Below are 18,000 nucleotides of genomic sequence, written 5' to 3' on the forward strand. Positions count from 1 at the left end.
CCTTCCATCATTTGGCCCTTTCCTTCTCCCTCCCCACAGCCCTGGGACCCAGCCAGCTTGGTTTCCTCCCAGTGTTCTGATCCCCACCCTTGGCTCTTGGGGTTTCCTCAGTCTATGCAATGTGTCTTTCTTAAAAGAGAGACTAAAAAATAGCCCTTTGCATAAACACTTCCACGTCTGGGAATTTTTTTTTATTTTTATTTATTTATGATAGACACAGAGAGAGAGAGAGAGAGAGGCAAAGACACAGGCAGAGGGAGAAGCAGGCTCCATGCACCGGGAGCCCGACGTGGGATTCGATCCTGGGTCTCCAGGATCGCGCCCTGGGCCAAAGGCAGGCGCCAAACCGCTGCGCCACCCAGGGATCCCCCACGTCTGGGAATTTAATCCCATGGAAACCTAGCCTACGCATACATGGGAAGGTAAATGTGCAAGGATGCTCATAGCTCAATATCTGTAAGGAGGTGGGTGGGAGGGAAGCAAACACCCTAAATGTCCATCCCTAGGAGATTGGCTCTGTCCATTCCCTGGGATCCCATGTAGCCATTAGCAGGATGAAGTCTACTTGTATGTGCTGATGAGACAGATGAGTGGGATAGATCACTGCATAAAAAAGTCATGGACATACATGTTCCCAGTTGTGTAATAAAGGTGAATATAAGTATGATAGCATCTGCTTCATAGGTTGTCAGGAGGCCTGAGTGGGTTAGCAGATGCAGAGGGCTGAGGAAAGGGGCCCCTCCTGTAGGCCCTCCAGTGTTAGATGCTCTTATTACTGTTGTTCTTGCTGTGGATGAAGCTTCAGAGCGTTCAATTTAGAAGCACAGGAAAGGGTTACGTTTGGCCTCCCCACCCCACCCCCCATCATGATTTCCTGTACTCTTGGACTCCTCCTAACAGAACAGAGTATGACATCTCCCCTTGGTCCCATGGCTCTCAGCAGACCCACATGCCAGCAGCTCACATTGGTTTTCCTGGGACCATCTGATTTTCAAACTCAAATGTGTGTCTTCTTGACACCCAACCAGGACAGTTGACCACTCTCCATAGGCCCCTGGTGGTACAGGTGCTTTAGGAAGCACACAGACAAGGAGTCATTATTGCTTTTCACATGTAACAGGAAAGGAGAACATAAAAATTGTGGATCAGAGGCACTTGGGTGGCTCAGTCAGTTGAGTGTCGGCCTTCAGCCCAGCTCCATGATCCCAGGGTCTTGGGATCGAGTTCCGCAGCATGCTTCCTTGCTTTGAGGAGAGCCTGCCTCCTCTCTCTCTCTCTCTCTCTCTCTCTCTCTCAAATAAATAAATAAATAAATAAATAAATAAATAAATAAATAAAATCTTAAAAATAGTACATCAGAATTCCTCATCTTCAGAAATTCTGGCACTTACTATGACATGGATTGCATCTCAAGAACATCATACCAAGGGGAAAAAAAAGAGCTAGTCATAAAAAGGCAAATACAGCCCAGTCCCACTTGCCTGAGGTTCCTGGAGTTTGCCTCCTCTGTGAATTTATTCACAGAGGCAGGAAGTAGGATGCTGGTTCCCAGGGGCCAGGGGCAGTGGGGACCCGGGGAGCTCTTGTTTACGGCCTTCAGAGGTTCAGTTTCAAGAGATGAAAAATGTTCCGGAGATAGATGGTGGTGATGATTGCAGAACAGTATGAGGGTACTTCATACGACTGAACTGTACCCTCAGAAGTGGTTAAGATGGCAAATCTTTATGTTATGTGTATTTTACCGCCATTTAAGATTTGAAAAAACGTACATCAGATACTACAAATATGGTTGCATGGGGTAAAGCTAAAGTAGCGTTTCAATTCAATGTACATATGAAACAACTGTGCGGATGAGACGCTAGGGGAAGACGCAGGGGAAATTCAGCGTATCCGGAGCTCAGATGGAAGGCGCCTTCACCCTCTCCAGCCCCGGCTTGCCACAGTCCTCCCTCCATCCACTGCCACTCGTGCCTGTGTCTGCTGCTCATGTAGCCCACCCACTGCACCCATGGAGGCTCCATCCGGTGCCCTCTGGGCTTTGCACATACCCAGCAGCATCAGGGGTCACAGTCCCGAATGCTGACATTCACAAAAACTCTTGTGCTTCGCTTTTGACTTAGTGGTAGTCCTCAGTACCCCTGCCAGATTCTTCCCAGCCTCCTATATCCAACCAGCGGGGGTTCTGGGTCACAGCCTAGGGGGGCAGGAGGGATGTAGAACAGCTCACTTGGTTCTGTATGGGTGCTCTCCAAGTGGAAGCTGGGCCAGCCCCCTCCCCTCCTCATCCTGCCACATGCTGCCGGCAAACAGGTTCAGTCATGACTGGGCTCCAGGGTACTGGAAGGGACCCGAGAGCTGGACCATGCCCCCTCGTCCTGCACATCCCTGTGGCCAGAGCTATTATGCATGTTAGACACACACGATGTTGAGGCGGCCCCCTGGGAGCCCCTTCTAACTCTGACACCAGCTGGGAGACTGTGGCCAAGTGCTTTCTAAGGGGCATTTCCCCAACCATGCTCTGCAGGGACATCCCCTGGGTCTGACACTGAGCAAGCTTTCAAAGTTCAAATCTGGTTGGGTCATTATACTGCTGTCTCCAGATCGAAATGTCTTAAGCTTCCGATATTCAAGATGGCAATAATAATACCATTAAATAACAGCTAACATTTATCAAGGGCTTACCACATGCCCGCTGCTACTGCCCTGGTCTTACCGGCGTGACTTTATTTAATAAGCCCCACACCTGAGGCTTACCAAGATGAAAGCAACTTGCTGGAAGTCTAGGCTTTCAGGAATAGGCCTTGGGGAGAAGATGAAGAAGGAAAGAGGAAGAGAATTAACTATCTTATTCATCCCTCACTAAAAGCAGCTCTTCTTAAACTTTAAAGGGCACAAGCATCCCCTGGGAATCTCGTTAAAAAGTGGATTTTGACTCAGTAGGTCTTGGGCGGAGCCTGAGATACAGCATTTCTGTTTTTTTCTTTTTCTTTTGAGATTTATTTATTTATTTGAGAGAGAGAAAGAGGGCAAGCGTGGGCAAGGGTAGGGGCAGAGGTAGAGGGAGAAAGAGAAGCAGACTCCCCCCTGAGCAAGGAGCCCCCAACAATGTGGGGCTCGATCCCAGGACCCTGAGATCATGACCTGAACTGAAATCAAGATTCAGAAGCTCAACCGTGCTACCCAGGCACCCCTGAGGTATACTGTGTTTCTAATAGCAGCGGGTTGATGCTGTTTGTCCAAAGATCAGGCTCTGCTAATAGGGAGGCATCAGAGCACCTCCACCTGGGATGGAGCTCATGCATTCATTCATTCCCTCACTCATTCATTCATTTTTGTTTTACACTCAGCAGTGGCTTCTCTGAGCCTCAGTCACCCATCTGCAAAATAGGAATGAAACTCGCATCTCATAAAGTCTTTATAAATATTAAATGCAATAAAACGTGGCAAAAGTCTGCCTCAGGGTCTCGGGCAAGGTGAGCATTTCATAAACGGTCATGGTTCGAGAGCTGTTTTTATCAGTTCTTTTCTTTGATTCATGCCAACAGAGATTTTCACACGGTTCTGGTAAGTTTATTTATATAACAGCAAATTTATTTATTGAATTAAATCCCCTCTTTATCAAAATGAAGCATGTATTTTAACATTTACGTATTTACATATTTCCGCAATGACATCCCAAGTGGCTCTGAAGGCTGCCAATGATGGGCTCAGAGTCACCACCCTGAGTCAGAGGAACAGGCGTGATTGAAGAAACATGTCTTCTAATCATTTCCACGAAAGGTGGAAGGAAATTGTAGAGGCAGGCACAGGTGATGAGCTGTGGGAGCCACTTGGCAAATGACTCCACCAGAAAGGAGGAGTGAGAAGTGGGTGTGGTGGGGAGAGAGAGATTGGCTGGAACTGGGTAAGATGTCAGCAGATTGCAAGCTGTTAATTATCCAAGGAGAACTAAATATTATGTAGGCAATTATAGACAGGCCACTGTAAGCAATAATAGGAAAACATGGGCCCCAGCGAATTGTGAATGTGTGTCCTCTTGAAGAAAGGCTGGGGAGATGGGTTTTAGCATGCTGATCAGGCTTTCTACTGGGAGGGAGAGCGATCGAGGGGGCCTGGGGCCCCCAGGGAGGGGGACACAGGGGTCCCCTCGCCCACCAGTCCAGCCAAGCCAGGCACACAGCGCTTTGCTTTGAAAGGCAGCTTCACCCCCGGCTCCGGGCCTGGAATCCGCAGCCCCCTTCCCTGGGCGCACCCCCCACCCCCGCCAAGATGTCATCCTTTGAGACGATTTCATGTGGAAGCATCGCTAAGTAAATTCGCTAAATGCCTATTCATCCCCGTCAGATGGGGACTCGGTGAAGCAGTAAATGTGAAAATGGCCCCAGCTCAGGGCCCTGAAAGGCGCTTTCTGGGGTTGCCAAATGGAGCTGCGGCCGCTGACCCTGGGAGGCCTGAGGCTTCGCGCGCCGGGGGCCCCCGAGCCCCAGCCTGGCCCCTCCAATCCTCCCCCTGAGGCCGCTCAGAGGCCCTGTTTATTATTCCTGCTGTCAGGGACCCATTCAGAGGTTAACTTGTCCCCGTATTCATCAGGACGACAATAATGAACTGTCGCAGAGTGGCGAGGGGTTGGTAAATAGGAACTGCTAAGACGCGGAGATGGAATGGGCCTCTCTATGATTTGGAAAGAGACATTGCTTGCATTTTTTTTTAACGGGCTGATCTCATTCCCACCTCTCCCAGCAACTTCAAGAGGCCCTCTGCCCACAGCTGCCCAGAACTTGGTATGAGGCGCGCGTGGGCTTTACCTTGCAGCGTGCGGGCAGGGTTGTCTGCACAGGAGGTGCACCGTTTTGCAGACACACGTGGGGTTAGCCTTTTGTCTGCATCCCTGGGATCCATCTCTGTGCACGTCGGCCGGGCTTGGCTTGCTGCGGATGTACTGGGTCTGCCTCAACGCAGACGCAGGCTTTCTCTGCCACCACTGGAATGGCTCCCAACAAAGCGGTGTTGATCTCAGTAGTAGGACAGGACATCAGCCGTGCTCATTTTCACTGCAGCGTCTAACTGCTTGATGCCCCCTCCACCGGAATTAGGAGTTAGTCAACATGAATCACCCAATCACAGAACAGGGGCTTGCAATGGCGTGGCACGGGGAGTTGCAGGGAACTGGAAGAGGGATGGGAGTGGGGGGGGGCGCGCTTAGACCCAATTGTGGGAGGCGGAAGGAACAAAGTATCTTGCATTTATTGCGCACCTACTACATGCCCTTTAAATCCGCTCAGTTATCCATTCATTATATAAGCACAGAGCCTACTCTCTGCTGGGCAGCCAGGGGAGTTCAGAGAAGGCCACCACCCGGAGGTTAAATTGCTTGCCCTTGGACATGCAGCTGGGTCAGGAGTGGAGCTGGGACTTGTCTCCAGACCTCTCTGCTTCTAGAGCCCAGGCATTGTTTTCTGAGGCACCCACCTGCCTCCCAAGGTCTGGTGGCCCCCATTCTGGTTCCAGGGCCGCCCTTCCTTTCCACTGTCTCCATCCTGTCTCCCACTTTGAAACAATGGTTTTTACTTTACTCCCTTAAGTAGAAATCCCAGGGCAGAGAGGCCTGATGATAAAGGAGCTGTCACTTCAGCACCGTTTACCTGTTTGGGTTTATTCAGCACAAGAGGCGACTGCATTTCTGGCAGATGGAGACCCGTGTGACTGCCTTTTAAAATACTGTCACAGCTGTATGCACAAGTTGATTAGCTGTGACTACACTGCCTGTGCCGAGATTGATGGCGATAAATTTGGGATAACAATGCTGGAAACGACGTCATCTGTTTGGATCATGCCACTTATTTTTCAAAGTGCTCTCAATCAGTAGCCCAGTGGCTATTGAGGACTGGGTGTTCATTCATCCAACAACCCTTCATGTAGCTCCTACTATGTGCCAGTGAGGAGCAAGTCCCACTAGGTTCTGTCCTTATGGAGCTTACATTGCAGTTTAAGCAAATGTAACATCTAGTAATGGAAACAGAGGCATGTGATAAAGGTGGGGGTGGGGGAGGCAGATGCTACTCTAGGTTGGGTGGCCGGAAAAGGCCTCTCCGAAGAGATGACATTTGGCAGGAGACCCGAATGACAATAGCATGCCAGACCTGGAAAGTACAAGGCAGAGTCTCCCAGGTACAGCAGGTGCAAAGGCCCTGAGGTTGCTAAGTACCTGGCATCAAGCTACACACCAATGATTTCATGTTTGCCAAGCCCAGCACTGGGCACTAGAGATTCTAGAACACCCAAGGCACCATGCTTATCCTCAAAGAATTCACAGGTTATGGAATACAGAGGGTACAAACACACTGATGTTCCTTTTTAACATATGTGTGGTAAGTCCATAGTCTCTGGAGGACACTGACCTTCCTCTGGGTTTGTTTCCACAGGACGAATGACCAGCTCGTGGCATTTCTGTCCCGATACCGAGATATGAATTTCCTGAAGTCACATGGCCGGGACAACGCAAGGTCAGTACATCCTCCCCCTACCCTTGTGCAAAATGGAAATGAAGATATGGGTGATCATTTTGGGCCTTCCTTCCAGGCTGGTTTGATGCAGCCAGAGGGAAACAGAGGGTGGGAGAAGGCTCAGGTTGGCCTCCGCCCCTTCCATGTAAGACCTGAAGTGGTCTCTCCAGTTAGACAAGGACAGGGATCATAGGAAATGCATCTCCTTGCGTGATAGCCCTTTACACCTTTTTTCTGAGCACTTTCCTGAGTCCATTAGCTCATTACGGCAACCCTTTGAGGTAAGTAGGGCAGCCATTGTTAATCTCCACTTTATTGCTGGGAAGACTGAGGCCTATGTTTAATGATGGCCTTAAATGATGTTTAAATGATGTTTAAATGATGGCCTCAGATCATTGGGGTCTACGATTTGGGGCCATCACTGGTCAGCCAGTCATTCAGCAGATATTTGACCAGTGCCAAGCACATGCCAGGCACTCTTCTAAAGGTAAACAGGACAGAAATCCTCATTCTCATGGAATTTACCTCCTAGTAAGAAAAAATATCACTCCAGCACAGAGTTGACTCCCACCCTGTGCCCACACCAGTGCCTCACTCTTGCTGCCCCAGACTTGAGTAGGGTTTTGAGGGACCAGAACCTCAATATGAGTCCATTGACGCAAGCCAAATAGCTTTGAGCCAAGTCTATGGCTCTGTGGCCAGAGATCAGCTCTAGAAGGGATTCAGTCTTGAGCGCCCCCTGTAGGGGATATCGTAGGATCGGCCTCGCCATCCCAATGGCAAACACCATTTAAAAAAAAAAAAATTCCAACCCAGGATCACTCTGACATGCTAGAGACTTCTCTAGCCTTGAACTCAGACCATAACCTGGCAGCACATGGGATCATTTTAGTGCTTTCAAGTGTTTTGTTTGGGCCTGGCATTGGTTTTGTTTTGTTCTGCTTTCATTCAAGTGCTTCATTTGAAAATGAGTAGCCCCCTGTAAAAATAGCAATGTTTCCCATGAACATCCAGATTCCAGCTCATCTTAAAGACCCCAGTGTCCACTAACACTGGGCCTGAGTTTTCTCGTTGGAGGCTCTCACCTGGTTGGTAGACAGAGCCTGTGGTCCTCCAGGTCACCATGGTCCTCACCTGCCCACCCCCTTCCCTCCCCAGCCTCCACCGGCCAGTCTGTGCTTCATGGCTTCTCTCCCAGTGCTGACCAAGGCGTCATTTTGACTAGTTCTGTAACTCAGTTAGCTTACTTATCTGCAGCCCAGGGAGGGTCAAAAAGCAAGCAGTGAGCTTCATCTCCCCAGCTCCCGAGATGTAAACCCAGAATCCTTTGTTGTGTCACTTCCTAAATTTTAACTTTGATTTCATCCAGCTGTTTATAGACTGTGCCTATCCTCCTGATGGCCTGCATTTTTTCTGTTTAAAAGGCGCCCCCAGCCTTGAAGATGCTCTGTAAATCAGCACAGATTCACATAAGCATGTTTTAGCTGCAAAGCCTAGAGATGCCTGGAGAGACACAAGAATGATGGCCATTGTGTGTTGTACCCTGCCCCACTGACCCTTTTCCTACAGGATCCAATCTTAGAGCCACTCAATGCAAATATAAGAACTATTATCCCCATTTGTCAGGAGAAGGAAGGGGGTCTTTGGGAGACTACTGATTTCCCCAAAGAAATCAGACACAACTGGTAAGGGCTAGAATCCAAACCCTCCCAGTTCTATGGCCCCAAAGCCCAGGTAGAGCAAGGTGGAGCTGAACGAGATTCCATGCAGGTGTTAGTTATCAAAACTGGCCCAGATGTTGGTGTCTAGGCCCTTAGGTAGAAACTGAAGACCCTTCTTCCCCTGCCAGTAACCCCGTAATATGTGTTATGTACAAAGTTGTGTCATGAGAAAGGAGCACCCCATAACTTGATAGACTTGGGTCTAAATTACATCCACCCGAGTGTTGTTCCAGGCTAGTCAGTATTTATTCTCTGTCCTCTATTTCTAGGCCCTGTGCTTGGGACTGTGAACAGCACAGGGGTTAAAATCATGAGCTTTGAGGTTGTGCCTCCTGGATTCGAGTCCTGCTCTGTAATGTGCTAGCTGCATTGCATTAGACAGGTGGCTGAACTTCTCTGAGCCTAGACTGGTGGCTTAACCTCTCTGAGCCTGTTTCCTTATCTGCGTAATAGCAATATTAATAGACCTAGAGTCACAGGGTTGAGAGGATTCAGTGGATGCTGCATATAAAGCATGCAGCAATTAGGAAATGCCCTATGTGACGATGGTGATGATGAGGATGTTGACGTCCAAGGCCATGAGAAGCCTAGGACAAAAATATTGCTGAAAAAATAAATAGTGGTGTTTGGGCCAAAGTTGTGCCTCTGATGTGTGAATACATTCTGTCTAGTTGATGTGCATCAGTAGTTGACAGGTAATACCCAAATGGCACAGGACACGATGAAGGGTCAGGCTAAGATGTTGATCACACCTCCTCCTAAAACTCAAGGCTCTCTGAACAGAAAAGCTCACGAGTTCCACTGCCCATGAATGAGCCCTTGGCTGGTTTTCTCTTACTTAGATGGATGAAGGGCACTAATTCAGTATTAATTTCATAGTAAAATGAGCCATCACCTGCCACCCTCTCCCCCTGTCAGTGGAGGCCTTACCTGCTGCATGAGCCAACCTAGACAGTGCACATCTTCTCTTATCCCCGCCCCAGGGTGCAGAGCTGGCCACAGCTTTGGCTCCAGCCCCTGCGCACGTCATGTGTTACAAAGCCATTCTTGGTGGCAGATGACAGAAACCCAGCTTAACCTAGACTAAGTAAAGGAAGCTAATGGACAGAGAACATTCATGTCTGACTTCACACAGGGCTGAATCAGTCACTTCAAATGATAGCATCAAGCCCAGACTCCATTAGTTTTTTTCTTTTCCTTTTATGGGTTTGTTTTTTTGTTTTGGTTTTGGGTTTTTTTTGTTTTGTTTGGGCTGTTTAATTATTTACTATTATTCCTGGAGAGGGCTAGAGAGAAATGAATACATCAAATAGCCAAGTAGTTCAATGGCAGGATCTTTTTTCTTTTTCTTTTTTAATTAGGATATAATTGACGTAACATTGTATTAGCTCCAGGTGTAAGACATAATGATTTGTTGTTTGTATATATTGCAAAATAATCACCCTAAGTCTAGTTATCATCCATCGCTGTGCATAGTTACATTTTTTGTCTCGTGATGAGAACTTCTAAGATCTGCTTTCTTAGCAGCTTTCAAATATACAATACGGTATTTTCGACTGTGCGTCACATCCCCAGGACGTGTGTATTTTACAGCTAGACATTTGTACTTTGTGACTACCTCCTGGTACCTTCTGTTGGTTCCAGTTTCCTTTGTGTTGGTTTGGTTTTCTGCCTCCAGATGGTGACCCTCTGCAACTTACTAGTCTCATTTTACAGATGGAAACAGAGAGGTTGAGTGACTTGCTTAAGCCCACACAGGATAGGGCAAGGACTCAAACCCAAGTCAGTGTGTCCCCAGAGCCCAAGCTTGCAAGCTGCAAGTGATGCAGCCTGTCTGTGTTCTGGGCCTGCCTGCCTGCAGTATACTAGGTGGCTTCAAGGTAGCCACTCTGCTTCTCTGGGCTTCATTGTCTCCCTTTGAAAAACAAAAGGGATGAACAAGTTGGTCTCCAGAGACCCTTCCCATTCTGATGCTCTGTGCTCTTGGACCAGCCCTTGTAAAAAACACTGCGACAAGGGCAAAAAGTTCAATAGACCAAACAATGCAGAGGGGCCAAAGCAAGCGGTGAGATACAAACTAGGCCACGAGGTGCCTCGTTTTTTAATTCCACATGGTTCCTAATTGCAGTGTTGACCTTCTGTGCCCATCTCCAGGCCTTGGCAGCCAATCTGGATTCCCAGCTCCAGCTGCAAAGAGATGGCATAAAGGCAAACGAATATTTTAATAGCTGCCAAATCGGTCCTGACTGTTCCTGTAATTAAATGAAGGGGAGTGTTGTATTCACCGTTTCTCCTTGCTCTCCTCCAAAAATAAAGTAACCAGATACAGCAAAAGACAGGCAGCACGGTTACTGTTCTCCCAGTGAGCCTCTGCAGCATGAGCAGAAGCAGATGACCTAAAGTCCACTGTGACCCTCAATGGGCAGGTCCTAGCAGATGTCCCCCCACCCCGCTGGAACCCCTGGCTTCTGCTCAGTGGAGTAAGAGAGAAGTTTCCCAAATACCTGCAGCCTGGGGGTGGGGGGCCCCTGACATGCACCAGAAAGCGAAAATCCTTTTTTTTAATAAATTTATTTTTTTATTGGTGTTCAATTTACCAACGTACAGAATAACACCCAGTGCTCATCCCGTCAAGTGTCCCCCTCAGTGCCCGTCACCCATTCACCCCCACCCCCCACCCTCTTCCCCTTCCACCACACCACCCCTAGTTCGTTTCCCAGAGTTAGGAATCTTCATGTTCTGTCTCCCTTTCTGATATTTCCCACACATTTCTTCTCCCTTCCCTTATATTCCCTTTCACTATTATTTATTTTCCATCTGCCAGAACAAGGCTTCCTCTGGGACTTTTCTTGCCTCGATCCACCTGGGCTGTCCGGCTGATTCGAGGAGCCCTTGGCTCTCAGGCTGAGCCAGGGAACACAGTATGGCACAGGATAGGCGCCCGACTGCTGGTGGCCTGGCACCTGCGTCAAAATGCTGCTTCTGTCATGTGACAGCCATAGGACTTTTACAAATGGCTTCAACTCTCCATGCTCCTGTCTCCTAGTCTTTATAAAATCCGAACAGGGAGGTTGGGACTGTGGAGGACCGAGTGTCCTCCTTGGCCCCAGGAAGGCCCCAAGCCAGGTGCTTTCCACCATGTCAGAGAGTTGCTTTTGCTGGCTCAGGGGTCCATGGCCAGTGGGCAGCAGGGCTGGAATTAGAACCTGCTTCACACTGACTTTCAATATGTGTGTTCTTTTATCACACCCTGATTAGTGACCACATCAGAGAGGACCTGCAATTTTATGTTCAGGGGTGCAGATGAAAGAGCAAAAGTCTAAGTTTAATCAGAAGCATCGTTTAAATGCTTAGGGGTGGGAAGATCAGATCCTTTCCTACTTTGCAGGGTCAGCCTATCCCAAAGTGTATTCACGATCCATCAATGATGTGCAAGATGGTTTCAGGGAGTTCATTAACAGGCATACAGGGAAAGTTAGGTATTGATTGTAAGCGTATCAATGAAAATGTATATAATTGATTTCATGATGTCATGGCTCTTATGCTTAGAATAAGACCGAGTTAAAAAAAAAAACACAAAAAACAGTTGAAGCTATTTAAAGTTGACTTAGAGAAAAATATTAAGGGAGCTTTCCTATAGGTGCTGCATAAAGGACCTGGCACGGAGAATCCAGGCCTGGATTCTAGATGTGTGACCTTGGCTGAGTTATATCAATCATCTGTGTGTCAGTTTCCTTGTCTGTAAAATGGGTATGATGCTAATAAGACCAACCTCCCAAGAGTTGTTATAAGAATTAAATGGGTAAATATAGGGATAAGCATTTTAACTTAGAGATGTTGGTGGTCATGATGATGGAGAGAAATCTTGAAAATGGAATATAAATGATTGACATTTTGGAAGCATTTTCTATAATTCTTACAGAAACAACTAGCATTTGAAATGTAAGAAAGCTAGACCCATAGGAAACTAAGAGGGGTCCCAGTTCCTAGATCAGAAGTGACATCAGCCAGTTTCTTCTTGTTCTCAGGTCTGTCGTCCCCCCCCCCCCGCCCCCCGCTCTAAGCAGCACTTCCCCATTGAGCACCAGAAGGGGAGCTAAAGAGCTTCAGCAGCTCCTTCTCTCTGACATTGAACTAATCTTCAGACCCAAAACTCCCTTGATACATAAACAGGCAACTGTTTAGCCAAAAGTTGGCAAATCCATTGAGAGTCTGGCCAAGAACCTCCTCCAAGCAAATCTGCTCTCAGGAGGCCCTTTGGTGCCAACTTGCTTATCAAGAGATGGGCTCTCTCCCCAGCTGTCTTGTAGCACTATGATTGATGCAAGGAGATAATTAATATCTCATTTCCAATGGGGAAAGCAGATTGCATTTCGCTTTTGCTTTTCTTCAGTCCAACCAGTGAGTTTATCACTGTTTGCATGTTCACTTTATTTAATCCAATTATAGCAGCCATGTCAAAATAAAGCTTAGCATCACAGCAGCACCCACACAAACCAGTGGATGCATCTCCTTTCTCTGGCGTCCACATGCATTTTGAGGTCAGCTTGGGAACTTTGCTTTTTCTGAAACAATACACGTCCAAGTTAGACAAGACGAGAAGAAAAGTCTGTTCTACCTCTGAGAGGCAGAGTTTGATTTTTATTTTATTTTCTTTGCTTTTTCAGTTCCAAGTTTTCTATGAAGTAAGTGTGCATTGCATTTATAAACAGAACCAAAGGCAGCAAACACTGTTTTTTAAAATGTGTGAAAAGTTGTAGTATGCTAGTTATCCCTCATTGGACCTTTAGATTCTTGGAAGTACAAGCTGATGTGGGGACATGAGCAGCATGAAGACCATGGGCCACCAAGTCAGGGAATTCTAGGTCCCAGGATTTGGGCCCCTGACTCTGCATCTCTTCTCAGGCTTCTTTTTCCCCACCCTTGGATGTCAAACCCAAGTCAACTTTCTCCACACAAGGCAGTAGTGAGAGACATGCGAAGAGTTTCCTGGGTGCCAGGGACTGTCCTAAATGCCTTACAGCAATTACTTCTTTCAAGTCTCAAAACTACCCTATGACATAAATGTGGTCCTATCAGGCCCATTTTCCAGATGGGGACACTGAGGCAAGATAGATTAAACAGAACACCACTATTAAGAGGGGAAGAAGACGGGAATCCAGGAAGCCTGGCCCTAGGGTCTGCACTCCTAGCCACTGTACTATGTTGATCCCCTCAGCATGTTCATTGCGGAACTTCCCACCATGTCCAGTAGATGATACATTCCCTCCACTAATTAGGTCAGGATTAGCCTCTCCCGTGGTTGATCTACCAGAATGTGTCAGCAAAACTGACCATGTCCCTGTAGCTCTCAGTCCAGCCATCTTGGCCTCTTCCATTCATTGGGCTCTTGCATATACTAGATCGGTCCCTTATAAAGCTCTTGTCCACAACTCCTCAGATGACCAATTCCTTCTCATCCTTCACACGGAACTTAAATGCCACCTTCTCAGTGAGGCCTTTCCCAACAATCTTCATTAAAGACGTCCCTGTCTCTTTATTTTCTGTCCCTGCCCTCTGAGTTTTTCTGTAGAACACTTACCGCAAACAGCTAATTACATGTTAATGTATTTTGTGGTTCTTTGTGTCTATTTACTTAGATATTAGAGCAGGATTATAGCTGGGTGGCTAAGAGTGCGGAATCCAGAGCCTGATGGCTAAGGTCAGCATCCGACCTTTGTCCCTAACCAGCTGTATGACCTTGGGGAAATGACTTAGCCTCTCTGTGTCTCTGTTCCTTCATTTGTGAAATGAACCCTCAAAGGGTTGTGGTAAAGACTAAATGAGAGAATATGTATTAAGTGTAAGGAACAGAGTCCAGAAAGTAGCAAGTACTCAATAAATGGTAGGTGTTACTGCTGTATTTTCTCTCTCTGGAAGAGGAAAGAAGGGCAGGGATGGTGTCCATCTTATTCACCCCCATATTCTCCGCACACATACCAAGAGTATGGAAGATGCTCTCTAGAGCTGCCTAAGGAATGAATGCCCCAGGGATCCTTGTTCTTCCAGATACTGCAGAGTAGAGGCGTGATAATTGACTTCAGCCCAGGTCAGGAAGGGACAACAGCTCACCCCAGGCCTGAGAAAAAATGGCCACCAGGGCCACTTAGGGCTGCCAAACTAGGTCCCACTGAGCTGGATTTTTGCTGACCTTTAGCATGGGAAGATGATGTATTACTGCTGCTTGGATGGAATTAGAAAGATGGACATGACACTTTGTCATTTCTACCACCAGAATCATGGGCATTGCTTACTGAAATAATCTGCATGGAGCACCTGGGGGGCTCTGTCGTTTGGGCTTCCAACTCTTGGTTTTGGCTCAGGTCATGATCTCAGGGTCATAGGATGGAGGCCTGCATTGTGCTCTACACCCAGCAGGGAGTCCACTTGAGATTCTCTCCCTCTGCCCCCCCCAAATAAAAATAAATAAATCTTTAAAATCTCAGGAGATGAAATTCATCTGTGAGGCTTTGGGACATCTGTCCTTGGTGCTGAAATGTTGTTGCTTTTTTTTAGGACATAGAGATGTCATCATAGCTCTGGAGGTGCCCTACTCAAGCCTGTCTACCAGATTGCAGGAGAAAGAGGAGAGGAGATGTAAAATTTTTAAATTTGTAGCTTGATAAAGGAAAATTATTAAGCATCTTTGTGAACATCCATGGAGCACTTACTATAGGTTAAACTCTATGCTAAGTCCTTTATGTATATAATCTCATTTAAACTTTCGCACCAACTCCATGAAGTACGTGTTATGATCTCCATTTTCCACATGAGAAATAGCCATTGCATGTTTCAGGTCATTCAAGGTCAGTGGCCCACCCAGCCCTTGAATCATGTAGTCCAAAGCTTGTCCCCCACACTACATGGCTATCACGTGTCAGCACGTTCACATAGCTGGCTGATTTTACACGCTGTTGGTTTTCATATTTGTTCCATGACTTTATTTTTTAACTAAAGTGTTTAGGTTGTACTTATGCTAAAGGAGTAATCTGGATTCAGTGACAGATCACTGGACAGGAAAGTGAAGAAGGGGAAACTTTTTCCTAGACTATATGACTTTGGATGTCTTTGAGTCATACATCCTTTCAATGAACTGGGTTTTTTTTTCCAGTCTATAGAGTTAATTATATTAGCTGATTGCTAAGATTCCTTCTTACTCAAACACACTGCAAAATCTGAGGGGCAGAGTTCTTCCTTTTCGAATTCATTATAGGACAAGACGGTTCTGGAATAATTCCACACTCAATGAGTATGCCAAGATCGTAGCCAGGGAATTAACTGAATTGAGAGACTTCTTCATTGTCTGCCTTTTCTGAGATCAGTTTCAAAGGCTACAGAAGCTTTCTTACCTGACCTCTTCACACACAGATAAGAATCAGGACCCCTGTCCCCTTCCATCCAATTTTCTTTGATGCTCAGCTGAGTAGAGCTTGGTCCCTGTGACATCTCAGTAGAATCATATTTAGTTATGACTTAGTTCGTATTGTGCCAGTCGAGAAAGTCTCTGGAAGGCAAACCGCCCATCCCTGAAAGCCTAGGAGGTAAAACCAAATGCAATTAATTCTGTTTGCCCTTAGATAGCCTGTTCTGAAGACAGAAGTCCTTGCGAGATCTGGCAGACAGCCTCTTCCAAGACCAACCATGAGCCCTTTTCTCTCGGATTTCTCATTTCCACACAGTGCCTTTCTGAAGTAGTAGAAGTTTTCAGATCCTCTGTTGGGATCCTTTTACAATGACCCTGACAAATCGGGACAGAAGAAGAATGCAGAGTAGTTAAGAGTTTGCATTGTATTCATCCAGACCTGGATTCAAGTCTGGGACTGCTAGCTGTGTGACTCTGGGGGATGCACTTAACCTTGTGATTCACTTCATTTGTCTGTTGAATGTACGTTAGAAGAGTCAGACACCTGGTTAGCTAAGGGCTGCTTCTTCCTGATTAAACAACTTCCCTTTATTCACTGGCTCAGTAAATATGTATTGAGCACCAGCTGTATGCTAGGTACTACTCTAGGCACTAAGGCTACAGCTGTAACAAAAATAGGCAAAAAAAACAAACAAACAAAAACAGAAAACCCCTCTACTCTCTTGTCTTGCATCTAAAAAGGAAACAGTAAACTAAATAAATACCTCATATATGGTGATACAAAGTTCTAAATGCTGTGAAGGAAAACAAAGCACGACAGGGTGGTCAGGGATGTGAGGATATGGGGAGGGTGCCATCACTGTGCAAGAAGGAACTGATTATTGGTCCATTGCTGGGCTGAGCAGTGCTTCCTGGACACTCAGCAAGGACCTTTGTATAAACCTCTTCTGTCACACTTGCACAGTGGATTCAGGAGGTTGTCAGCACAGCTGTCATGGAGCTCATCCTATCGATGAGGAACCTGGCATTCAGAGAGTCCAGGCAACCCCATATCTCACAGTCTTTGAAAGCAGAGGCAGCCTACATACCCAGGTCCTCTTTCTGTCTGGCCCTTAATCCCACCTGTTGACTCCAGTGCCCCTGCACAACCAAGTTATCTGGAAATGAAACTAGAGAGGAGAGTGTCATTGGTCACCCTCTGTGTATTGGGCCCAGTGCTCCAATAAATCTGCACTCCACCCTTGACTGCTGAGCTGGCATTGAAGAGACACACCCATGTGTTTGCTGATTTACCTTGATTTCCAGCCATCCCCTTTCCAAGTGATTGGCAAATGCACTGGGCAGAAAACAAAGCACAGATCACTGGCCAAGCAGCTGATTCCTTTCCCCTGCTAGATCCCGAGACTCTGGGCCTCAGCCACCTTCTCCTATTCCACAACCCCTCTGAACCCAGGAACCGAGACCTGGGGGATTGTTTGTCTCTGTTTACTCATAATTAACCACAGCATGCATTTGCAGCTTATCAGTTTTCAAAAGCAGTAAATAGAGCAACCAATCTCCCACCCCATGAATTTTTCATTTTGGAGATTACTGCATAAATATTGTATTTGGATATTATGGTCTGGGGCATCACATTAAAATTGCAAGATGATGCTATTCTCCCACATAATGGAACATGAAATTAAAAGGCTGGTCTTTGGAAGGAAAACTTTTGCATGTCCTCACACCTATATTTCTTTTCTTTCTCTCTCTGGGTTAGTCTTGGTTACCATGTAAGTTAACTAAAACTTAAAGTTCTAAGTCTAGTTAAGTGTCTGCGATTGGATATTATCATATAATTAGTACCAGCCAGGGCTGAGGTAGGATTTTATTTTCTTTAAACTTGGGGTCCCTTTAACGGACTAGTTTTAGGGCAGAGTTTTGTATCACTGGTATGATACGGTAAGTATATTGAAAACCCTTCAACAAATCACTCCCAGAGAGAACATGGCTTTGCTAACAGCTTGGATTTTGCCCTCGGGAACATGTTAGGGAAAGAATAAGACCAGGATCTTTGGATACCTGGGTCTCCTGGTTGGCTTGTGTCTTCTGTGTGTCCTCAGAAAAGTCATCAGCCTTCTCCAGGATCCCAGGTATCTGTCTGGAATTCCTGCCCTACACCCTCTTTTTTATAACAGAGTGACTTACAGAATGTCACAGCTGGAAAATGCCTGACAGTTACCTAACCCATGGTTATTAAGACTAGTGGCCCATGAGCTGGATTCAGGCTAGGGATATGTTTTATTTAGACAAATACCTTTTTTTTTTAAAGGAATTTGAATGCTTTTCAAAAAATGCTTTCTCTACTTCTTTGCTGACTGCACCTTTGTCTTAT

General features: G+C 46.6%; 1 protein-coding gene across 1 annotated transcript in view; it reads left to right on the top strand.

Moving 5' to 3' along the window:
* Nucleotides 1–18,000, top strand: part of XYLT1 (xylosyltransferase 1) — a 305,895-nt gene that overhangs the window by 251,935 nt on the left and 35,960 nt on the right. The window contains exon 6 of the mRNA XM_055340521.1: nt 6,423–6,503. Within this exon, the coding sequence (XP_055196496.1) occupies nt 6,423–6,503 (81 nt within the window). The remainder of the gene's footprint in view (nt 1–6,422; nt 6,504–18,000) is intronic.

Source organism: Nyctereutes procyonoides, unplaced genomic scaffold (genome assembly GCF_905146905.1).
Source record: "Nyctereutes procyonoides isolate TBG_1078 unplaced genomic scaffold, NYPRO_anot_genome, whole genome shotgun sequence".
NCBI lineage: Eukaryota > Metazoa > Chordata > Mammalia > Carnivora > Canidae > Nyctereutes > Nyctereutes procyonoides.